This window comes from Choloepus didactylus, chromosome 17 (assembly GCF_015220235.1).
Source record: "Choloepus didactylus isolate mChoDid1 chromosome 17, mChoDid1.pri, whole genome shotgun sequence".
Taxonomy (NCBI): domain Eukaryota; kingdom Metazoa; phylum Chordata; class Mammalia; order Pilosa; family Megalonychidae; genus Choloepus; species Choloepus didactylus.
This window is the reverse complement of record NC_051323.1, coordinates 55,215,271-55,240,321: the sequence shown is the minus strand read 5'-3', so window position 1 is coordinate 55,240,321 and position 25,051 is coordinate 55,215,271. Positions and strand designations below refer to the sequence as shown.

The window sequence follows — 25,051 nt, the reverse complement described above, 5'->3', positions numbered from 1 at the left end:
TTTGTGCACGGCTCGGTGCATAACACCCTTACCCCTCTCCTGCTGCACCCAACCTAGTTTTAACGTCCGAGCATAAAGATCCCAGTTGGATGTCTCCAAGAGTCCTCCTCAGGGGATGAGGTCGGGGGGTGGCCAGGTCCCCGAGGCCGAAGCTCCAGCGACAATGCCAAGCGGTCCCGCAATGCAGCCGGCAGAAGCCCCGTGCGTTCCGGGATTGGTTTAGCCCGACTGCGTCGCGGACCGTCGCACAGCACCGGAGCTGGGGGAAATGCAAGAGATCGCCGCAGGCCTCGACCCGGTCGCTCAGGCTGTCAACCCCTGGACACGGCGGCGCGGAACCCAGTCCGCAGCCTGTATAGGGAAAATGTTCATCACGAGCTCGAATATTCTCCCCACCCCTATGAAAATGTACGGAGGGTGCGGGGGGACAAGAGTATGCCTGTGGGTAAACGTGCACGCTTTGCGGTGAGTGGGACCGGCCTCACCTCCTAGTCTGCGAGGAGAGGATCAGCTGGGCTCCACGATACAAGCAGCCGCCAAGGAACCCGGATGCCCCGCCTCCCACACTCTTGCTTTAGGAAACCAGGTAAGAGCGCGTGCGCATAACCACGTCTGCCTATTTCCTCCAGGGGCTGGTTCCCAAACCAGATGGCAGCAGAGGCCGGATGTCCCGCTTTGCTTGGCCAGCGCATGCGCAGCGCGCGCTCTCGCGAGCTGACCCGGAGAGAGTGGAGCTGCCAGGTAAGCTCCGGTGTGCGCTGCCTGTAACTACCCCGTCCCACCATCACCCGCTTCCCCACCCCGTAGATGGGCGAGTCTGCGGGACGCTTGCAGCCGGAAGGAATGGGGGAAGGAAGAGATTATCGATCCCAGGGCGTATTTCCGAGGGAGGCTTTACTTGTCACCCTTCTACGTACATCCAACGACTTAGCCCATCTCTTCGCTTGGATGTGTAATGGGACTCTCAATCTTAATATAGCTGAAGCAGCACTCTTCTTGACACCCCCCCCCCAACACAAAACAAAAAACTCTGCTCATACAGTCTTCCCACTAAAAAAAATGGTAACTCCGTTCTTCCAAGAATTTAGGCCAAAAGCATTGCTCTTATGTATACCACTTCCAACTCGTCAGCAACTCCTGTTCGCTCTACCTCCAAAATATACACAGAATGCAACCACTTCTCACGAGCTCCGCTGTCACTCTGGTCCAAACCTCCTCGTCTCTGTCTGTATTATCGCCTTGCGAAGTTGATGCTTATGCCTGGTGGGAATGAGTGACGCTATATTTCATCTATTTAAAGGGAGCTTTAAAAAGAACCTGTAGGGTATTGGGGTGCTCCACCTCCGATGATTGCTAATGTGCTCACAGACATAGAGACTGGTGGTTTGATGGGCTGAGCCCTCTACCACAGGATTTGCCCTTGGGAAGACTACTGCAAAGGAGAGGCTAGGCCTCCCTATAATTGTGCCTAAGAGCCTCCTCCCGAATGCTTCTTTGTTGCTCAGATGTGGCCCTCTCTCTCTGGCTGAGCCACCCTGGCGGGTGAAATCACTGCCCTTCGCCTTACATGGGATCAGACACCCAGGGTAGTGAATCTCCCTGGCAAAGTGGAATATGATTCCCGGGGAGGAATGTAGACCCGGCATCATGGGATGGAGAACATCTTCTTGACCAAAAGGGGGATGTGAAAGGAAATGAAATAAGCTTCAGTGGCAGAGAGATTCCAAAAGGAGCCGAGAGGTCAGTCTGGTGGGCACTCTTACGCACAATATAGACAACCCTTTTTAGGTTCTAATGAATTGAGGTAGCTGGTGGTAGATACCTGAAACTATCAAACTACAACCCAGTACCCATGAATCTTGAAGACGATTGTATAAAAATGTAGTTTATGAGGGGTGACAATGTGATTGGGAAAGCCATATGGACCACACTCCCCTTTGTCTAGTTTATGGATGGATGAGTAGAAAAATGGGGGAAGGAAAAAACAAACAAACAAAGGCACCCACTGTTCTTTTTTATTTTAATTGCCCTTTTTCACTTTAATTATTCTTGTTATTTTTATGTGTGTGGTAATGAAGGTGTCAGGGATTGATTTTGGGGATAAATGCACAACTATGTAATGATACTGTGAACAATTGAATTTTCGATTTGTTTTGTATGACTGCATGGTATGTGAATATATCTCAATAAAATGAATTAAAAAAAAAAAAAAAGAATCTGTAGCCCCCATCCAGTCTTAAACAGATGTAAATAGTCCCCTTTAAAAATTTTAATTCTGCTTGCAGTACTGACAGCGGTGAGTCCTGGATTCTCTGTGGTTTTGAGCAAGTCATTTAGCCATACTGAGCCTTAACTTCTCCAACTGGAAAGCAAGACGTACTAACTGTATCTAGAGAATTGTTAATGAAGTCTAAATGAGATGAAAGTGTGTGGTAGACTGGGTAAGTGCTAAACCATTATGTGTACCATTATTACAAATGAAGAATCTGAGGATTAGAAAACTGGGTGAATTACCAAAAATGCTGTATAAAATCTTACACAACTTTAGTTTACTATGTTATAATAAAAAGAAAAATAGGCAAAACTAAACTGTGATGCTTAAGGATGCATATGTGACTCATGAATTTAAAAGAAAAGTGAGGAAGTAATGACCACAAAAGACAGAGTGGTGATGACTCCTAGAATGGAAGGAGGTAGTGCAGTTGAGTAGTGGATGAAGAGGGCTCCTGGGGTAGCTGACAGGATTCTATATCCTGACATGGTTATGGTTTGTATTATTTATTGCTGTGTAACAAATTATCCTAAGCTGTAACAGCTTAAAATAACAATAACCATTTATTATCCCTCACTTTCTGTGGGTCACGAATCTGTCACTAGCTTAGCTAGCTCCAACTGTATTATGAAGTTGCAAAGAAGATGCCAGGCCAAGTCATCTGAAGGCTTGGCTGGGGCTAGAGGCTCCACCTTCAAGGTGGCTCACTGATGTGGCTGGAAGATGGTACTGGCTGTTAGCAAGAGGCCTCAGTTCCTCATTGCATGGACTTCTCCACAGAGCTGCTTGAGTGTCCTCACTATATACCAGCTAGCTTCTTCCAGAATGAGTGAGTGATCTAACTAAAAGCACAAGGTGAAAGTTGCAGTTCTTTTAGGAGCGAGCCTCGAAGTCATACTCCATTATTTCCACAACATCCTTTTGGTTTAACAGATCAGCCCTGTTCATTGTGGGAGGGAGCTACATAAGGGTGTGAAAACCAAGAGGCAAGAATCTGGGGGCCATCTTGGAGGCTGCTATGTATTTATTAGAGTGCTTGTCTCACAATTTATTAAGCTATATATTTTTATGTGGTTTTCTGTATTTGTGGTGTATTTAACAAAAATTTTTAACAAAATTTAGCAAAAATTTTAAAAATAAGGTATAATGACATAAGAAAAATATTTTATTATTGCTAAATCACAAATATGATTAAAGACCCTTTTTGTCCTTATCATAGCTAAACACTTTTTAAGAATCTATGATATTTGGAACACAGTGGTGGGCAATGAGGATAGAGGGAACTTGTCTTTGTGATTTATACCCTAGTGGGAAGATTTACATATTAAGAAGCAGTATAGTAATACTTTTTCATCCAGAATCATTGTCTATAGTCTTTTTAATGCAGTTTTATTGATATAGTCACACACCATACAAACCATCTGAAGTATACAATCACTGACTCACAGTATCATTGCATAGTTGTGCATACATCACCATGATTGATTTTAGAACATTTTCATTACTTCAGAAAAGAAATAAAAAGAAAAAAGGAAACCAAAATCCTCCCAGACCCCTTATGCCTCCGTATTATTGACCCATTGTATTGGTATGATACATTTATTACTGTTGATGAAAGAATTTTAAAATATTATTGTTAACTATAGTCCATAGTTTGCAGTGGGTGTGCATTTTTTCCCATCTACCCCTCTATTTTTAACTCCTTGTAATAGTGTCATACATTTGTTCTGGTTCATGAAAAAATTTTTTAATATTTGTATAGTTAATCACAGAGATTGTCCACCACAAGATTCACTGTACTATACATTCCCACTTTTATCCTCCAACTTCCCTTCTGTTGACATACAGTCTATATTCTTTTGATTGCAATTGACCCCTCCTCAAACAAGCTTAGGTAGTGAGGGCATTTATTGGTCCATCCAGCTAGGAAGGATGCTGAGTCACAGCATTAAAGAAAGAGCTGGAGGGATTAAGACCTCAGGAACTAGGTGGACACTCATTGATTTTGGGCCTACCTTTATCTACTTTCTCTACCCTTCTCTGCCAGGTTGCATTTCACAATAAGTTCTCCTTGTGTGGCCAAGAAGATGGCCATCCATAGCCCAGCTTTACGTCCTCACAGTTCAGAAACACCAGTGAAGGGAGTTCATCCAACAATCTGCATGTTCATATCATATGATGAAAGTTATGTCCTCTGTTTCTGGGGCATAGGGTACTATAATTGGCCATCTTTGGGCCCAAAGGAGTAAGGGTACTGAGATTGCCATCTCTAGTAGAACTAGAGGGAGGGCAGAGGGCTGGGCTTCCAAATAAAAGGGATGCAGGGCAGACAAAAGCATATAGGCACTAAACAGGTGACTGCACTTTTGTGTCCAGCAATTGGACCGGCAGAATTGACTTTGGGAGCCTATTAAAAATACAGAATCTTTAGGCTCCTGCCCAGAATCAGATTCTAATTTTAGCAAGATCCCAAGGCAATTTTGCATACACAATGAAGTTTGAGAAGCACTGTTCTAGGTAATTATTTTATCTCTTTAGGAACCAACAATTACACAGTTTTAACTATTTTGGATAGAAATTGTCCCCAGATGTATTTCCATATAAGTGAGGTGTTACTGTGTCAAGTTCCAAATGAGCAACTTGAACATAAAGTACTGTTAGAATTTAATAGAAAGGCTTGGAGTGGTCAGGACTAGTTTTTGTGAAGGGGGTTAGCCTAGGCACAGGAGGAAGGAAATGTCTGGTATGTTCAGGGGACACCATTGTGGCTTGAATAAGAAATCCCAAAGGAGAGTTGGGTCAGATTATGAAGGGCTTCTAAGACTTGCTATCCACTGCCTGCAGGGTTGAGTTTATTGAAGAGTTTGAAACAAGGAAGTAGCATGCTCTGACTTAGAAGTAGTTAGTAAAACCATTTCAGAGGAGGTATAGGAGATGGTTGGAAAAGGAGAGCCAAAGATAGTGATGCCAGTTAGGAAGTTGTTCTAATAGTTCAGGTGAGAGGGAAGAGCCTAACTAAAGCAGTGGTCGCAACTATAGAAAAAAAATGGATAACTTGGAGAGATACTATGGAAGAAGAATCGACGGGTTTATAAGAGGTCAAGAAGGGAAAGATATGGTGACATCAACCATGTAGAAATTAGGAGATGCAAGAGGTTTTGGAGGGAAAGATAATGAGTTGTTTGGATTATTGAGTTTGAGAGCTCCACAGGTACAGATGTCCAAATGGCACTGAGTATGTAGTAGACATCTAGAAAAAGTCATGGCAGGGATACATAAAGAAAAAAGAGCAATTATTACTTTAACCTATTTGATTTCTAGATGTGATTGCCATTTGAGGCTGAACATGGCAGAAGAAGAGGACTACATGTCTGATTCCTTCATTAATGTCCAGTAAGTGAATGTGCTCACTAATGTAGTGATGTTTGTAAGACGTGCACAACTATTAAGCAGTGAGACTGATTTTGTGTGTGAGTTTGGAGAGTTAGTCTTGTTGCTTTGTAGACACCCCTCTTAGATGTCCATACAAAGGCACTGGGAACCCCTTACTCCTAATGTTTACCATTTTACTTCTACCCTTGATCCCTTTCATTCCCTTCTTCCAAGCAAATTTACTCCTTTTCCTTTATTTCATTATATTATTTCTTCTAGTTGCTATTCAGTTTTGCTCTTTATTATCACCAGCCTCCTAGATAAATAAGTCTATACTTCTCACTTCTTCAACTCTATACTTTATTTAGTTTCCTTCAATCTGGCAGCCTTCATCATTCTACTCAAACAGCCCTTCTTGGAGCTCATGGATTATGTTCTCATTTGTCATATCCATTGGCCTTTTCTCAGTTCCATTTCTATGTCGTCCCTCCATAATTTGACTTACTTTTTTGCTTTTTCAGGTTTCTTCCCTTCGTTCTCTGCCCTGGTTCCCTGCCCATCCCTCTTGATTGTGCCAACACATTCTTTGCTCTCTCATAATGGCTTGTCATAAAGTGGACCATTGAATTTTAGCATCAATTCTGCTGTCTGGTCAGGTAGCTTTACTACCACTAATAATGATAGGAAAGATGATCACAGGTAGCACTGAAATTTTAAGTAAAGTCAAGTAAGGAAGAAACGAAGATACGAGAAAGCTCCACATACTTGTCTAAAATAATCTTTTCCATTATTGTTCAGAGAAGATATCAGACCAGGATTGCCAATGCTGAGGCAAATCCGAGAAGCCCGTCGAAAAGAAGAAAAGCAACTGGAGGCTAATTTGAAAAATAGGCAGAGGAGTTTAAAAGAAGAAGAAGAAGAAAGACGTGACATTGGGTTGAAGAATGCACTAGGCTGTGAAAACAAAGGGTTTGCTTTGCTCCAGAAGATGGGTTATAAAAGTGGTCAGGCTCTTGGCAAGAGTGGTAAGTCACATTCGGAAATAAATAGGTGTTCCTAACCACCAAATTAATTTGTTGATGAGTGTCAGAGGTGACTCTTTAATCTTTATCCATCTACCCAAAATTAAAACAACTTAAGCTTCTTAGTCTTTTATGTGCTTTCAGGCCTAAAAGAGAACTTTTGTCTTCCTGTATCCATTTTAGACACTACATATGCCATCAAGAGCTGCTTATCAGCCCAGCTCAACATTAAAGGCAATAACAACTGGGATGGGCATGGCCTACAATGGAGACAGCAGCTAAGAATGGTGACAGTGATGGGTTGAGAAGTGCTAATGGCCAAGGGACAGTGAAACAGCATTGAGGATAGCGGCAGGACTCTGCCTGGCTTGTCCATGCCTGTGGCAGCTGTCTGAGGAACCACCCAGTTGAAGAAATTCGATTCTCACCTCTCTTTTCAGGAAGTGAAACTGCCTGTTAAGATGTAGAGACCGTGTGGTAGCTTCTTAAAGCTGTAATTCTTTTCCCCCTTTCCTTTATTATATTGATTTGGTCTTACCTAACAAGGCTTTGCTTTCCCTTTAAGGCTTATACCCTCTTGGGCATATAATATTAGTGTTTTCACTTCTTAAAACCCCACCTTCCTGTGTATCAGCCTTATTGAAGAGTAGGTATTTAGAAGGCAGGAGAGTAATTAATTATAGAGTGCTGATTTTCAGATTTCAGTTATGAATATCATTGAAACTGGGAGGAATATGCACAGAGCACTGTAAAATTGCGTACTATACTTAACTGTAGTTTGAGGAAGAATTTCTAAAATAGTTTGTGTTTTGTTCTCTTTTTTAGGAGATGGCATTGTTGAACCGATTCCTCTCAATGTCAAAACCGGTATGTAATTATATTTTAGCATATTATCTTACTTTTTACTGTAAGCATTGGGCAAGTCTGATATCTCATTTCCAGGAATAACAACTTATACTTGATTCTAGTATATATTTTTCTTAATAAATACTTTTTAAAATGGTGGTATGGCTACAGTTATTATCAAAGGAAGCCATCAGTAAATGTTTGTTGGTTAAACTTCTAAACCTTTTAAACTAAAAGTAAAATAAGTTTTAATGAGTGTAAAATAAATTTTAAATAAAAAATGGGGGAAAACCTTTTCCTTTTTTTGTCATTTAAATCGTTTAAAGTACAATGCTATTTTTATTTTGTTTATTGAAATGTTCCAAATGTTGTAAGAAATATTTATGCATTAAATGTTTTTCTTAATATTTTGGATGCATTCAAGAGAAACAAAAATATTTTATTTGTTCATTATATTTATATGAAATTATGACAATTCTTACTATTTTCCTGATTAAATAATTACTGCCTAAATTGTATAGTACTATTATCTTATTAGATGTTTCTGATGATCTTTGTAAAATTCAGATTGTGTGTTAGGGTGTTTTTTTTGTTTTGTTTTGTTTTTTAAAGTCGAAGTGTTTTCTCCTGACAGTCTTGTCAAATGATTTTGATTGGCTGTATCTAAATGAGAATCGCATTTAATTTGTAGACATTTAAATTGTCATTTTTTGAAGTATAAAGTCAATGTTTCTCATCATGGTTTTTTCTATTTGAACAGGGAAAAGTGGCATTGGTCATGAAGCCTTATTAAAACGGAAAGCAGAGGAAAAATTAGAAAGCTACAGAAGAAAGATTCATATGAAAAACCAAGCCGAAGAAAAAGCTACAGAACAATTTCGGTGCAACTTTGTATTTGAGCTGCTTTTTACTACATTTCCTCTTAATTGTGATATGTTCTCTGGTTCTTGGTCATATGAAATTGTTACAGAAAGTGTATAGACCTTAAATGTACTTTTTTTTCCTTAATTAGAATGAGACTTAAGACTAAGCAAGATGAAATGAAGCTAGAAGGAGATCTTAAGAGAAGCCAGCGAGCCTGTCAACAATTGGATACCCATAAGGTAATCCTTTTACCTGCTTTCATTTTGGTAAAGTGTTTTGGCATCCATTATGATTTGTCGTGTCTTTTTATTAAAAAAAGAAAAAGAATTCCAAGGCTTGTTGATCTAGCCTTCACCCACTAAAGCTTACCTTTGACCTGCATTACTAACCTGTGATGATTGATGCAGTAATGACTTGTTCACTGAAAGAACCAGATTTGTCTGAATTATCCAGCAAGTGTTAAATAACATTTTTACATTTATTTATTCTGTTTATTTGAATATTGACTATTTAGGACTGATCTATGTAGAAAGCCTATTTTCAGTTCATATTCAGAACATTATGTGTCTCTAATTAGTAAAATCAAAGTTGAATGTTCTTTATTTCATATTTGAATGGTTTAAAAAATTCTCTTTGCTATTTTTTTAGGGGTTCGAGTGCCATCAAAATAAACGTGACTTCACTGAAAGTCACAAAAATGTTTATAGTAAAATTTCCCTCATATATAAATACATTGCTGGAAGCAATCTCACTTCTCTGTATTTCCTAGTACTTTATTTTGAACTTATTTCATAACTCTTCAAATATTCTAGCACATGTGTATCATTTTATACCCATACCTTATGTTCCCTACTAGACTGTCAGCAACTTGGGGACAATATTCTAATTGAACTTTGCTTCCCCGTAGTTCATGGTACAGTATCTTACTCTTGAAGCAGCATTCATTAAATATTTATTGGAAGAAGAAATACATGCTAAAGTGAACATACTTGTGATAGTCTTATCAGTACTGTTTAGTAATGTGTAATTCAGAATAGTTCTACATTTTCAGAATGTTCAGGTTCCCAGAGAGGCATGGTACTGGTTGAGGCCTGAACAAGAGAATGAAGAAGAGGAAGAGTCAGAAGAAAAAGAACAGGATGAAGATGAATATGAGAGTGAAGATTTAAGTGTATGTTTTGGTATCAGTTCCTTTTACTGCATGTGTTCTTAACCTCAGCACTATTGACCTTTGGGGCTGGATAAATCTTTGTTGTGGGGGGCTGGTCTGTGCATTGTAGGATGTTTAGTAGCATCCCTGTCCTCTCCCTACTAGATGCCAGTAGTAACCACCCCCCTCTTTGTGACAATCAAAAATGTCTCCAAACATTGCTAAATGTCCCTGAGGGGAAAAAAAATCACTCCTTGTTGAGAACCACTGCTTTACAGCATTATTTTATAAACCCCAAATCAAAACTTTCATATAATTTTTGCGTTTTAGCTTCAGTTTGCCATCTCACCTTGGCTTCAGTTTAAGTGATGGATTAGCTGCAAATGTAAATTATTTTAATTCATACTTTGTTTCCTGTTAAATATCTGGAAGTGATTCTAATGAGTATGTCACTCCCCAACCCATAAACAAAACACAAAAAAATACAATCCAAACAAAGTGGAGATTCAAAAAAGGAATAAACATATGAATTTTATAGAAAACATTCAGTTTGAAAAGTCTGTGTTCCATTGAACTGGGAGACCATTGGTGAGAACTTTTAAGGCAAAGGGAAGCAGGTTCATCCTTCTACCCATCTGCAGGGCGTCGATTCCTTGAAGGTAGGAGGGGTCTTTAAAGAAGGCTGATTATAATAGAGCCAGCCAGAAATTATTTTCTCAATGTTAATAAGTGATTTCTGTTGTCTGAAAGCCTTGTGAAAATTTCAGAAAACTGGGATATATTCTTCAAATATATTTCTTCTACCCTAGAGACCTAAAAAACTGATTAGAAAATTATGGCCTTGGGCTAATTCAGCATGATGTAAGAGACTTCAGAAAACCAGGGTTCTCTTTGATGCAAACTATTAAAGGGTTCTCTTTGATGCAAACTATTAATATGCTTGTGTCTTATATCTAGGTACTAGAAAAATTACAAATATTGACCAGTTATTTAAGGGAAGAACATCTGTATTGTATTTGGTGTGGAACAGCCTATGAAGGTAAGATATTTTATACTTTTTAAAAATATTGAATAAGAATGCTCTTTGATTTTTAGCTTAGAGTTTTTATAAAAGTCACATTTCCCATAGGCAATGGAAATTTCTTATATTCCATCCAAGTGGCAGTATGGGATCTATGTCTCAAAGAAATAGTGGATTTGGAAATAATTGAGGCCTGATTAAAGTTGCTTTTAACTTTTCAGAAACTAAATGTGCATAAGAGAATGTTTTCAGAAGAAACACTTTTAGAATCACTTGAGAAAGATGAATTTTTTTCATGCTTTGTTTTTAAAGATTTTTTTTTTTGCTACAGATATTTGAAAGCCAATTGTATTAAATTAGTAAATTAATTTTTATGCAGTTGGATAGAATATTGTCCTTAAACCATAAAATCCATTCCATTTACTTTTTCATTGTAAAACAAGAAAGAAACAGTTTAAAACTTGTCAAGTGTCTTAAGAAGCTAAATGCTCCCCTTATAACACATTTATCCAAGCTGCCTCTGCTAACTTGTATTTAAGGACTTTATGCTTGAGAGTGAAGAAGTCATGGTTATTGTTGCTTTTATCTTTTCCTGGTTTAAGTAGCAAACAAAGCAGATGAAAAATACATGTTATATTGAGATAATTTTCTAGAACCGTTTACAAAAAAAATCATACTAATATTTTCTTTTCTTTACATAAAATACAGATAAAGAAGATTTAACTTCAAATTGCCCAGGACCAACTTCTGCAGCTCACGACTAAAAATATTCTCAATAAAGTAGAACCTAGAAAAATGCCAATGTTTCCTAGAGATAGACAACTGAGTAATTAGAATTCCCTAATTTTTTGATGCCAGTAAAGAAAGAGGGCCTTTTAATATAATTATAATGTTTTGTTTTTGTATTTTAGAAGGATATAATTGTTCACTGACTTGAAAAATTAATAGGATGCTATTTCAGAATGTAAGTAGCATGGCCGTAGTCATTTACAATTTATAGCTGCATTGTGAGGCTTGTGAGATTTAAGGGCACCAACAGCTTAACTCCCTTCTTCCCCACTTCACTTTGGAACAAACTGAAAGATAAGACAGAGGAGTCAGAGGGAGATCGAAATATCAGTTTTATCAGTGATGAAGCTGAAAGAGAGAGCAAGGTTGACTTGTTCTCCAATTAGACTCCTAATATTTCTCCCTGATTGGGGGGGCCCACCTTTGCATCATGAGACTGGGAAGTTCCCAAGGTTAGAGAATCCACACATGCTCAATATCATTAATCACATAAGACACCTTTCTGTTGGGAAGAAATGAATGAGGGTCCAGAGAACTTCTTCCGATATTTCTCTCTCCCAAGAAGTCCCCTTTCCCCTAATGAGAAGTAGGGGGAAAGTATTCCCCTCAAAAACACTGATAACAGAGGTACTGTTGCATTAACACTGTTAGATTCTAGAGGCAGAGTAATTTTCATGTTTTTGATTAAATTGTGAGTTTTCATGGAAATATTAATATTCATTGTAAGTGATATGTTGCAGGTTTGACTAAAGAAACTCAGAGTTAGAAGGAACCTTAAATATCATGTGATCATCTGATGCAACTACCTAATGAATTCCCAGCAGATAGTAATCCAACCTCTTCATTCCTCCAGCTTCAGAGAACTCACTGCTTTAAAACAGACAATTACATTGCTGGGTAGATTTAAAATATATATATATATATATTTTTTTTTTTTTTAATTGTTTTTTCATCTTAATCTAGACTCTGCTTCCCTATAATCTAATCAAGTAGAGCTAGGGACATACCATGTTGCATACCAATAGAGAGCTCCATCCAAGGTTGGGCATCAAAATCATGAACTTTTTTTTTAAAGTTCACATGCCCAGGTATCTCCCCTAATGACTTTTGATTCAGTTAGTCCAGGGTAGTTCCTGGATATCTGTGTTTATTTTGAAGCCCCAAAAATGAGCCTGATAAGCACCTGAAGATGGGAACCAGTTATGTAGGTTAAATATAAAACATCGCTCTTCTTCAGATAAAGTTGTGCAACCAGTTGTGACTTTACCTGTACAAGTTTACAGCTTACCTTTCAGGAGCAATGAGCAAGAGCTCAACCTCTTCTTCCTTTTATTAGAAACAGTTAACACAAGAAAATAGTAAAAGCTACGCTTGCACAGGTTAAGATAATCAATAGTACAACTTGTATTAGCCCTTGATCTAATATGACCTACTTTACTTGTTCTCAAGTTTAACTTGGAGAGCTTTAAAAAAAAGATAACACAAGGGTCTCACTCCCAAGTGGTCACTGTGGCCTGGGCATCACGCCCGTTGCTTCAAAGATGCAGCAGAGATTGAGAACCGCTAACCTTGCTAACTTCTGGGCCTCAGTTCCTCATCCAGAAAATGAATTATTATTTTTATGAATGTAAAGATGTATAAATTATTGGCATTCCTGGTTGAATATTGTTTAATATTTACTTTTTTGTTAAAAAAATAAAATTGTATTTGTAGCCAAAACAAATGAATACACCTTTCTGTTGGAATTAGAATCAAATCCTTTTCTGTCATTTCAGCTAACATAGTGGCATTCAGTCTCAAAGCGACATGAATAATTTCAGATGGAATAGAATTAGACAGGAAGTAACTTTTCTTTCGACTCTTACTGTGAGGACAACCCACCACCTGCCCAGGGACCTAGAATATTTCAAATGTGTTTATCAAGAATTATGCTGAGAGTGTAGGAATAACGCTGATGTAAGCTGGGATTGTGGTCCACACTTCCAGAGCAAGGGCCTTGGAAAGTAGGAGAGGTCCCTCCCACTCTTGTCCATCTAAGACAACTTAAAAAATTCAAGTTTTCAATATGAGTAGAAACTCATTTTCATTTATATAGGACTTTTATGGCTTCACAACTAGACAGTAATGAGACTGAGGGAGCAAAACTCCGAAAAGAAATTTTAATTTGCTTTAAAACATTTATATGAAATTTGAAACTTTTAAAACAAAGTGCGTTTTAACCTCATGTTACCATTTACTTTGTTTATATTGTGCTACATGTATTTTCAAAGTCCTCTACAATTTCTAAAATGTTTCTTTTTCATAATTATAAATCCAAAATACTGTAGCTTCTCAAATTCAGAATAAGCAAATGCACTTTAATGTAACAAACCAGTTTACTTTACACATTTACTGTTTTTCGGAAAACATTTAATTACTGAACATTGAAAGTGAGTATTATTATTTAATATGAGACAAATTTTGTAGGATCAAGCATAAGAGATTCTTAATACTTCTTTTTATTCCCCACCAATTCAAAAAGCACTTAAAGAAATTCTGCTTTATGCAGGGTACTGTACTCGATGCACACTTATGCACAAAAATGAGAGGGTTTGTCCCTGCTTTCCAGAAATTCACAGTATATTGAAGAAACAAACCAGGCAGGAAAACTGAGCTGGAAGGTAGACTGGTAAGCATAATAATAAAGCACTAAATGATGACCATGGAAAAGATTAGTTCCAAGAGGGAGGTAGTGGAACACTATGGAAGTACCCTTGATTTGAGTTCTGAATGATGGATGTAACTTCTTTGATATGCAAAATTGTAAGGAAGGAGTTATCATTTGACCCAACAATTCCACATCTAGGTATAAGTGCTGGTTTGGATATATTATGTCCCCCCAGAAAAGCTATGTTCTTTAATGCAATCTTGTGGGGGCAGACTGATTAGTCTTTTGATTAGAGTGGAACTTTTTGATTGTTTCCATGGAGATGTGACTCACCCAACTGTGTGTGAGAACTTTGATTAAATTACTTCCATGGAGGTGGGGACCCTGCCCATTCAGGGTGGGTCCTGATTTAGTTCACTAGAGTACTTAAGAGAGCTCAAGAGCCGATACAGACACTGACACATGGAGATGCCTGGAGATGCAGACAGGAGGACGTTTGGAGATGCTAAGTTAAGAAATGAAGCCCAGAGTTTGCCCCAGAGAAGCTAAGAGAGGAACCCAGATGCTTAGAGAGAAATGCCCTGGGAAAAAGAAGCAAGGACGCACAGGAGCTGAGAGACAGGAGTGAAAACAGAAGCCCAGAGACATTTTGGAGGAAGCCATTTTGAAACACAACCTGGGAGCAAAGGACCAGGAGACGCCAGCCACGTGCCCTCCCAACTGACAGAGGTGTTCTGGACGCCATCGGCCGTTCTTTAGTGAAGGTATCCTGTTGTTGTGCCTTACTATGGACACTATTATGACCTTAGAACTGTAAATTTGTAACCTAATAAATCCCCTTTATAAAAGCCAACCCATTTCTGGTATTTTGTATAACAGCAGCTCTAGCAAACCAGAACAGTATATAACCAAGAGAAACGAAAACATAGGTTCACACAAAACTTATATGTAAATGTTCATGGCAGCATTATTCATAATAGCCAAAAGGTGGAAACAACCCAAATGTCTATTAACTGATGATGGATACATAAAATGTGTTACATCCATACAGTAAAATATTATTCAGCAATAAAAAGGAAATGAAGTATTGATCCATACTATTGCATGGATGAACCTTAAAAGCATTATGTTAAATATGTGGAAAAGACTATATATTATATGATTCCATTTATATGAAATGTCCAGAATAGGCAAATCTATAGAAACAGAAAGTAGATTAGCAGTAGCTTAAGGCTGGAGGGATTGTGGGGAAGTAGGGAGTGACTGCTAATGGGTGTGTGGTTTCTTTTTGAGGTGGTGAAAATGTCACAAAATTAATTGTGGTGATGGATGCAAAACTCTATGAATATAATAAATATGACTGAACAGTTTTACATTTGATCTTAGCCAAAGGCTGAGAAACTGAACACTTTAAAATGTACATATTTACTTTAAATATTAAATGTAGGATGGAATTATATCTTAATAAAGCTAATTTTTTTTCATTTAATTATCAGAAAGATAATTATGGGTAGAAACTGTATAAGGGAGTCGTTGGGTGCAAAAGCACTGAGCAGACCTGTGTTCCTGGAATCTTGGCAGGTGATGCTGAACATGGGATGCATGGTGGGAGGTAAACTTAGCAGGACAGGCTGGGCATATTGAGAAGGCATGGAATGTCAAGGAGAGTCATTTGAACCTAAACCTTTATAGAGTTTTAAGCAAAGAAGTAACATAATCACATGTGTTAAGAAAACACTGCAGTGGATAGGAAGGATTGTAGGGAAGGACTGTAAGGGATAGAATGGAAACCACAAGAGGCATTAAGAGGCCACTGTAGTTATCTGGGTCAGCAATAAAGAGAAATTGAATCAAGGCAACAATAATGAAAAGGCAGGGGCAAATACAAGAAATAATTTAGGGGGTAAGAGAACATTTGGCAACTGATATGTGGATATAAGGGGAAAGACTGAAAGAAGAGAGAAAGCCATATTCTGCTGAGTTATTATGTAAACAGTTCTTAAGAGCTCCAAACAATCTGATGAAAACTCAGAAATACCTATTACATATTTACCCTTCATCTCTGAGGTCTCATCCAGCTTTGAAATGTTAAGATTCCATATAAAAATGTATATATTATTTCAGGTGATTTATCAACATTTTGAAACCCATCTGTTTTAGTTTAATCCTAGGCTGCTTAAAGCAGAAATCATGAAATGCTTTGGCAATGGGAATTTATTCACTTATGACTAGAGTCCAGGAAAATGTCCAAATCAAGGCATCTAGATGATGTCTTCTACCTGAAGACTGGCTTCCAGTGACCTTTGGCTCCTCTGCAACATGGCAAGCCACATGGCAGTGTCTGCTGGTCTCTTCCTTCTCTTCCGGGTTTCAATTATTTCAACTTCTGCTTCCATGGCGCGCGTGCTCTCACACTCTCTCTCCCTCTCCCTCTCCGTGTTCATCCCATTTATAAAGGACTCCAGTAAGAGGATTAAGACCCACCCTGGGCCATGCCTTAACTGAAGTAACCTCATCAAAACGTCCTACTTACAATAGGTTTACACCCACAGGAATTGGGTTAGCTTTAAGAACATGATTTTCTGGGGTACATACAGTTCCAAACTGCACACAATCCTAGACCAGAATTTCTCAACCTCAGCACTACTGACATTCCAGGCTGGATAATTCTTTGTTGTGGGGAGCTGTCCTGTGCTCTGTGGGGTGTTTAGTAACATCCTTGACCTCCATCCAGTAGATTTCAAGAGCATACCACCAACACCCCCAAGTTGTGACAACAAAAAATATCTTTAGACATTGCCAAATTCCCATGGGAGACAAAATCACCCCAGTTGAGAAGCACTGGCTTAGAACATAATTCACAAACTTTATGGTGCATCAGAATCACCTCAAGGGCTTAGTAAAACATTTTTGGGCCCACCCCCAGAGTTTCTGCTTCAGTAGGACTGGGGTAGGAACCAAGAATTTACATTTCTAACAAGTTCTCAGGTGATGCTGATGACTCTGGTCCAGAGACCACACTGTGAGAACCAATGCTCTACGGCAGTTTAGCATAGAGGCCAGAGATGCTGCTCAGCATGCTACAATGCACAAGACAGCCACCCGCAACAAGAATTATCCAGTCCAAAATGTGAATAGTGTCACTGCTGAGAAACTGCCCTATTGCAGGTCTCAACCCATTAAAGTGGAAGAGAATAGAAAATAATAGCATGCCTCACAAAGAGTACCTTGATTTTTTAAACTTCTAGATAGATAAGTAATTGATAGAAAGAAAGACATAAATACAGACTTGTAATGTTACGAGTTATTTCTTACAGTGGTCAAAAAAGTGAAAAGTAGAGCAAGCAAAGACTCTCCAAAGGTCTTAAGGTAGACTGAATAATGGCTCGAAAAGACATCAGGTCTGAATCCCTGGAACCTGTGAGTTACTTTATATGGAAAATGGTCTTTGCAGCTGAGATTTAAATTAAGGATCTTGAGTTGGGAAATTATCCTGGATTATCCAAGTGGGTCCTAAATGTAATCACAAGTATCCTTATGAGAGGGAGATGTGACGACACAGAAGAAGGCAATGTGACCACTAAAGCAAGATGCTGTGCTGGTCTTTGAAGATGGAAGGGCCACAAGCCAAGAAATGCCAGCAGCCACCAAAAGTTGGAAAGGGCAAGGAAACAGATTGTCCCCTAGATCCACTACAGGAAGCACGGCCCTGCTCACATGTTGACTTCAGCCCAGTGAAACTGATTCCAGGCTTCTGGCTTCCAGAACTGTAAGAGAATAAATGTGTTGTATTAAGCCACCAAGTTTGATTTGTTACATCAGCCAAACTAATACAGATCTCAGTCAAATTAGCCTCAAAAGAGCCACATGTATTTTAGAGGCATTTTTGTGCCTCACAGTTTTACCTATGACACAGTTTTTAATTAGAATTTAAGCCAATATTCAGGCCACATACTTCTACCAATTGTGGTCCCTTCTACCAACCATGGCCTCTTCATCTGTAACCATTCTGAGGCCATGTGGGATTAGGATAGGTCAGAATCACAGATAGAGAATCACAGGCATCATTCAGAGCTGGAAGGACCTTTAGCTATAAAGAGTAACCATCGAAATAGAGATGTTTGCCATGCTTTGTCCTTTAGCCTTTTTTCCTCTGTATAATATTCTCTCCCTTGACAATCTGCTGGCTTCAACCATCATCTCTATGTATGATTCCAATCCCAGAATTTCTCCTGAGCTCCTATTCAGCATTTCTTACAGTCTGATCTACATCTTCAACTGAATATCCTGATCTACAGTCTGATCTACATCTTCAACTGACTATCCTGGCAGCACCTCAAACATGGCATCTCCAAAACGGAATTCATCTTCCCTCCCAAATATGCTTTGCCTCACTATGCCCTATTTCCTTTAATGGCAACATTATAGTGCCACTCACCTCGAAATAAACCTGGAAGAAAGCATTGATGCTTACCTTTTCCTTAATCCCTACATCTAATTAGTTGCCAACTCCTATTGGTTTTGCCTCAGTAATATTTCTACGTTCCATTCACTACTATTGTTCAGGGCCTCTTAGCCCCCACCAGCCTTCTGATCTTTCAAATATAGCCTATTCCTGCTCTAACCTATTATAAACACTGTTTCAAAGTACTCGTTAGGACACATCTGTGAGCAGCCACCTTCCGGATTTGGCCTAGTAGGCAAGCTGCAGCCTGCCCTTGAGTTCCCCCCGCCCATCGAGTGGTGCCAAGATGGCGCCCACATCCTGCTTCCGGCTTCTGATGTATATAACCACCCGCTGTATTCACCAATCATGCTTGTGTGCGTGGCGTTAGCCCATTGGATACACGCAAGGTTTATAAGAAAGTTCCCGGGCAAAGCTCGGGGAGACAGCCCACAAGGAGCCGTACCTGACGGCCGCATCGAGGTTGTTCTCCCCCGAGGTGTCTCGCCCCGGGTGGAACCTGTAAAGATGATGATTGCCTAGTCCCATTAAAAGTTTATCTGCTTTACCACCGCGAGTCCTGAGTGATCACAAGTGCTCCGGGTAAGACGTTGTCCGCACCCTCTCTCCCCTTATCTCTCTGGTCCCCATCGCCGGCCGACCGAGGACTCGAGGCGGGGCGGAGAAGCGCCGGACACACATCCGTTTTAAAAATCAAAAACCAAAAAACTCATGTGTCAACCTCTGGAGGTTGCTAGGGCATCAACCCATTCTAAAAATGGCTAAGACTGAATGAAAGTTCTCCTTTATGGAAGAATCACAGATGATAAATGCAAGAGGTTTGATAGCATCAGAAAATCCATTTTGCAACCCTTTAATGAAATAATGTATCTAGGCAACCACCATCAATGGCTGCTAAAACCATCAGGTGAAAGATTGGCAGGAAGTTTATAGTGGATACTATCACCTGAACCCCCTGATAACATCACTGAAAGTGGATCATACATTATGTCCATCCTAAAGTGATGTAGTAGAAAGTACACAGCATCACCTATGGAGTAGTCATGAAAAAAAACTGAAGCAGAATTTAATCAAGCTTCTAGATCTAACCACGTTTATAGGTAACATGAGAGAGAGATTATGTTAAATGACACCATGGAGATACCATTAGCTGAATCCTGAATGGAGGAAATTCTACAGAATGTATGATCCAGGTGCTTCAAAGAAATGTCAAGAGGAAAGAAAAAAATGGGTAAATATTGTTGACTAGAAGAAATGTATCAACCAAATGCAATGTTGGATCCTGATTTAAATAATCAGTAAAAAGATATTTTTGAGATAGGAAAACGACATAGATGATTACTCAAAAATTAAGGAAATCCTGTTGATTTAGTTGAGTATCAATAATATTTTGGTTTTGCTAAAATGTAAAAGACCTCTGTTAGAGACGCATTTTTAAGTATTTACAAGCGAAATGATATAAAGCCTGAGATTTGCTTTTAAAGACTCCAGCAAAAGAAACAAACAAAAAAGAGAAGGGAGTAATATAACAGATACAACAAGAAAGGAAGAATATTGATAGTTGTTGAACCTGGGTGACAGGTTTCATTATTCTGTTCTATTTTTTGTGTTGGAACATTTCCTTAATGAAAACTTAGTATGCCAGGAACCTCAAGTTATGGGCGAACCACTCAAGCGGGCAGTGAATGTTGTGAGTTAGTATCTCTACTAAGTCTGTAAGATAGGAGAGGCTTGGGAAAGCTCATATTTAGACTCCTAAGCATTTCCTCTCAGATTCATACATACATATGTATGTATATTCATTTATATGTGTGTTTACACATGCACACATACACACATACAGGTCTGTCTTCTACACGGTCAGATGTTCCCCACACTAAATTTTTTAATTAGGGCCTCTTCATTTTCATTTTGCACTGGGTCCCACAAATTATGTTGCTTATTATACACACTCACACTGTTTTAATTAGCAAATAAGGTCCCTAGCTCTTGCTCCTCTCCTGCTCTGATTAAAAGGATACTTCTAAATTTACTATTTTTGATGCTGAGAAAATATATCCTCACAAATGAATAAAAGCTGTTAATGTTACATTTATTTCATAAAATAAAATATTAAAATGAGGGAAGGTAAAAATAAGGCTACATTCTCACTAATTTACCACTTTCATTACTTATATTGGCTGTTATATTTCTCACCATCCAGAAAATTGTCGAACCTACAAAAAAGTTCAAAGAATACAATGAACACTCATATACCCTCTACCCAGATTCATCAATTAACATTCTGCCATTTACTTTCTCTCTCTCTCCTCTTCCTTCATATTTTTATATACATACTGATTTTTGCTAAACATTTGAAAGTTGCAAAGATCATGACACTTTACACCTAATTATTTTTTCTGTGTGCATTGCCTAAGAATAAGACATTTTCCTTCATGATCATAAAATCATTATCACACCTAAGAAAATTAACAATTATTCTAATGTCATCTAATATGTAGTCCATATTCAAATGTTAGCATCCCCAAAAATGTCTTTTATAGCTGTTAGCTGTTTTCTTTTCCTTTTTAATTTCCAGGATTCAATCAGCATACAAGCATTGCATTTGTTCATTACAGCTCTTTAGTCTCTTCATTTAAAATAGATCCCCTACTTTTTTATTTTTTCATGACACTGACTTTTTTGGGGAAGCCCAGGTCAATCATCTTAATAGAATGTGCTACATTAAAGATTTGCCTAATAATTTCCTCATAATTAAATTTCACTTAAACACTTGGGCAAGAAAACTTAAATAGGTGATAGTATGTAATTCTTGTATCATGCAGGAGATGCATAATGTTAGGTTGTCCCACTTTCAGTGATGCTAATTTTGATCACCTGATTATTCAAGTGAACATGAGATCTCACCATTGGAAAAGTATACCTTCCCCTTTGTAATTTATATATCATCTTTCGGATTATATTTAATTTCTTGTGAAGAACCTGTTCCCAAACACCTTTTCACCCAATGGTTTTTAGCATACAGTGATGAACCTTGCCTTAATCAATTACTGATTGAAAAATATATTAACTGTTTTTTGGTAAAACTTTTTAAAAATAGCTATAAGTTTTCATAAAAGTATTATTTCTCACTGCGATTTTCCTCATGTTCTGCTTGGCCTAAATTTGGCTAATTAACAATACTGTAAAATTACATTGCAGCTTTAGAATGATGAGTTGGCTATAAAGTTTAGATTAACCCTCAGAATCTTCAATATGCAGCTCAAATTATCTTCCAGTACTCCCCTACATCAAGCAATTCAGGATAACAAACTAGTGTAACCAGTGTTCTCCAGTATATCCTTTCCTGAACTCATGCCATACCCCTTGCCGAAATTGCCCATGTGGCTTCTTCTCTAATTGTCTAAACTCCTTGCATACCTGGAGCCCTCACTGGAATGTCACTCCTAAGCCCTGTGCCTTGATACTTCAGTACAAGGTGATTTCAACTCTCCAGACTGACTATTTTCTATACTTAGTTACTTTAGTTACTGCCTTTATACCACAGTTATCTTTTCTTTAAAGTGTTTGTTATAATAGTTACCAAAAAAAAAAAAAAAAAAAAAACCAACACTTATAAAATGTATTTAAGGTAAAAAGAGCAAACACTAGTGGATTCAACATGCAGTTAAAGAAAAAAGTGCACACCATTACCTTGGAAGTCCACTTCCCCAATCACATCACTCTCCTCCTGTTCTAGTTTGCTAATGCTGCAGAATGCAAAACACCAGAGATGGACTGGCTTTTATAAAAAGGAGGTTTATTTGGCTATACAGTTACAGTCTTAAGGCCATAAAGTGTCCAAGGTAACACATCAGTAATCAGGTACCTTCACTGGAGGATGGCAAATGGCGTCCGGAAAACCTCTGTTAGCTGGGAAGGCACGTGGCTGGCGTCTGCTCCAAAGTTCTGGTTTCAAAATGGCTTCTCCCAGGACATTCCTCTCTAGCAAGCTTGCTCCTCTTCAAATAACATCACTCACAGCTGCACTCCATTCAGTCTCTTTGAGTCAGCATGTTTATATGGCTCCCCTGATCAAGGCCCACCCTGAATGGGTGGGGCCACACCTCCATGGGAGTATCCCACCAGAGTCACCTCCCACAGCTGGGTGGGGCACATCTCCATGCAAACAACCTAATCCAAACACTCCAACCTAATCCCCACTATTCTGTCTGCCCCACAAGATTGCACCAAAGAATATGGCTTTTTCTGGGGGACATAATACATTCAAACCGGCACATTCCACCCCCTGAACCCCAGAAAAACATATTCTTTCCAAATACAAAATACATTCATCCCACAATACCACAGAAACTTAAGTCATTTCAGTAACAATAGTTAAGTACAAGATCCCATCAAAATCAAATATAGGCGTGGTCAGTCCTAAGGCATACTTTTCCTTTAGCTTTGGATCTGTGGACTTAGAACAAGTTATATGCTTCCAATATACAAAGGAGGGACATTCATAGGATAAACATTTCCATTGCCATAAGGAGAAACAGTAAGGAAAACAGGGTTAACAGGACCAAAACAGTTCTTAAAACCTGCAGGACAAACTCCATTAGATTTCAAGGTCTGAGAGTCATTAACAGAACAACGTTGCATCCTTGGGGCTTGAGAGAGTGGGAGCCTAACCCTTCCTAAGGGCCTTTTCGGCAGCCCTTTCCTCTTCAAACGCTTAGGTGAGTGCTCCAACATTTCCACACATTGGGGAGACCACCTTCTCGGCCCCACTCTCCTCAAACATCAGGGCAGCTCCCGGATTCCCTTCCATCTCCGGGGCACATGCTCAACCCCTTCAGAACAGTGTGGTGGCAGCCAGGCTCTCCCCAATTCCCTGGAAATGTGCTCCACCCTCTTTGGGACCTGAGGTGGCAAAACTCTTCCAGAGCATCGAGGTGGAAAGCCCGCCCTCAACCTCCAGGGCAAACTCACCCTTTCCATGCATGTGGGCTGCTCCGCTCTCCCAGCCCAAGACCTCTTGACTCCAGATCTCAACCTCCATGGCTCTGTCTTTGAAGAAATTTTTCCTTTAATTTTTTCCTTGTCTGTTTCCTCCAGTCCAGACCGGCAATGGCTCTGTCTATAAAGATCTCGCAAAAATTCTGTTGGCTTTGCAAGAAGCATGCAGGGGTCAAAGCCATCAGACAATAAGAGTTTCCACAAATCCTTTCTGGATAATTCCATCTCCAATCTTGGCTTGTACTGAAATTGCAGCTGGGTTCCATGTTTGGTAACATCCTCACGTTGGGCTGTAGCTTCTGGGATTCCGCCCCCTGGAAGCTCATAATTTTCCAAGCCATAAGCTTCTGGTTTCTTTGAACCCAAGAGTTCAGTTCTAAGTTTATGTCTCTCTGCTCGCATTTTACTATAAGCTGCAAGGAGAAGCCAGGGTACCTCCTTCACATGTAGTCTGGAGATCTCCTCAGCTAAGTATTCCAGGTTGTCGCTTCCAGATTCTTCCTTCCATCTGACACCAGGACTCAATTTTGCCAAATTCTCTGCCACTTTAAAACAAGGATCGCCTTTCTTCCAGTTCACAACAACACATTGATCATCTCTGTTCAAGGCCTCATCAGAAGTACCTTTAGAGTCCATATTTCCACAAACAGTCTCTTTAACGCAGTTTTGGCCTTTTCTATCAAGCTCCTCCCAATTCTTCCAGAAACTCTCCATTATCCTATAAAAAAGCCGTTCCAACATGTTCGGTATTTGCAAACTCAGCAGCAAAAGCACCCCACTTTCTGGTACCAAAATCTGTTCTAGTTTGCTAATGCTGCAGAATGCAAAACACCAGAGATGGACTGGCTTTTATAAAAAGGAGGTTTATTTGGCTATACAGTTACAGTCTTAAGGCCATAAAGTGTCCAAGGTAACACATCAGTAATCAGGTACCTTCACTGGAGGATGGCAAATGGCGTCCGGAAAACCTCTGTTAGCTGGGAAGGCACGTGGCTGGCGTCTGCTCCAAAGTTCTGGTTTCAAAATGGCTTCTCCCAGGACATTCCTCTCTAGCAAGCTTGCTCCTCTTCAAATAACATCACTCACAGCTGCACTCCATTCAGTCTCTTTGAGTCAGCATGTTTATATGGCTCCCCTGATCAAGGCCCACCCTGAATGGGTGGGGCCACACCTCCATGGGAGTATCCCACCAGAGTCACCTCCCACAGCTGGGTGGGGCACACCTCCATGCAAACAACCTAATCCAAACACTCCAACCTAATCCCCACTATTCTGTCTGCCCCACAAGATTGCACCAAAGAATATGGCTTTTTCTGGGGGACATAATACATTCAAACCGGCACACCTCCCCTCTCAGAAACAAGCACTACGCTGAATTTAATATTTCTCATTCCCTTCTTTACTGTTTTATGTTTTACCACATTTGTTTGGATTCCTTTAAAAAAAAGTGATTTGGTTTCACATGTTCTGCAGCTTTATATAAATGGAATCATTCTGTATATGTTTTCTAAAACCTGTTAAGATTATGTTCCTGAGAGACAGGTGATGTTGCATTTAGCTGTAATTAACTTATTTCACTGCTATATAGTATTTCTGTGTGAA

General features: G+C 39.2%; 3 protein-coding genes across 8 annotated transcripts in view; 1 reads left to right on the top strand and 2 right to left on the bottom strand.

Moving 5' to 3' along the window:
* The window catches only part of HEATR5B (HEAT repeat containing 5B), a 133,319-nt gene extending 132,769 nt beyond the window's left edge, over positions 1-550 (bottom strand). For 2 of the 3 annotated variants that reach the window (XM_037807072.1, XM_037807074.1), the window contains exon 1: positions 486-550. The gene's annotated coding sequence lies outside the window, so the exon portion shown is untranslated. Of the gene's footprint in view, positions 1-32; positions 420-485 lie in introns of those variants that run through there. The other variant, XM_037807073.1, reaches the window with a different exon arrangement.
* An 81-nt stretch (positions 551-631) lies between these two features.
* GPATCH11 (G-patch domain containing 11) lies at positions 632-14,287 on the top strand. Of its 2 annotated transcripts, XM_037807325.1 has the most exons (10): positions 635-741; positions 2,286-2,441; positions 5,594-5,665; positions 6,443-6,669; positions 7,492-7,533; positions 8,273-8,393; positions 8,525-8,615; positions 9,428-9,547; positions 10,484-10,565; positions 11,256-14,287. In XM_037807325.1, the coding sequence occupies exons 3-10, from the start codon at positions 5,619-5,621 to the stop codon at positions 11,309-11,311; spliced, it is 786 nt and encodes a 261-aa protein (XP_037663253.1). In that variant the 5' UTR covers positions 635-741; positions 2,286-2,441; positions 5,594-5,618; the 3' UTR covers positions 11,312-14,287. The 2 variants fall into 2 exon arrangements, with proteins under 2 accessions (XP_037663254.1, XP_037663253.1); XM_037807326.1 differs by lacking the exon at positions 2,286-2,441 and having other exon boundaries at positions 632-741.
* A 474-nt stretch (positions 14,288-14,761) lies between these two features.
* The window catches only part of EIF2AK2 (eukaryotic translation initiation factor 2 alpha kinase 2), a 65,799-nt gene continuing 55,509 nt past the window's right edge, over positions 14,762-25,051 (bottom strand). For all 3 annotated transcript variants that reach the window (XM_037807557.1, XM_037807559.1, XM_037807558.1), the window contains one exon: positions 14,762-17,750. The gene's annotated coding sequence lies outside the window, so the exon portion shown is untranslated. The remainder of the gene's footprint in view (positions 17,751-25,051) is intronic.

What these genes read in the sequence shown, in the direction of transcription:
- GPATCH11 (XM_037807326.1), top strand. Translation starts at nt 5,619, where the DNA reads ATGGCAGAAGAAGAGGACTACATGTCTGATTCCTTCATTAATGTCCA. An exon ending in TCAGGCTCTTGGCAAGAGTG is followed by an intron (nt 6,670 to 7,491) that starts GTAAGTCACATT and finishes TCTCTTTTTTAG; the next exon opens with GAGATGGCATTGTTGAACCG. An exon ending in TCCTCTCAATGTCAAAACCG is followed by an intron (nt 7,534 to 8,272) that starts GTATGTAATTAT and finishes CTATTTGAACAG; the next exon opens with GGAAAAGTGGCATTGGTCAT.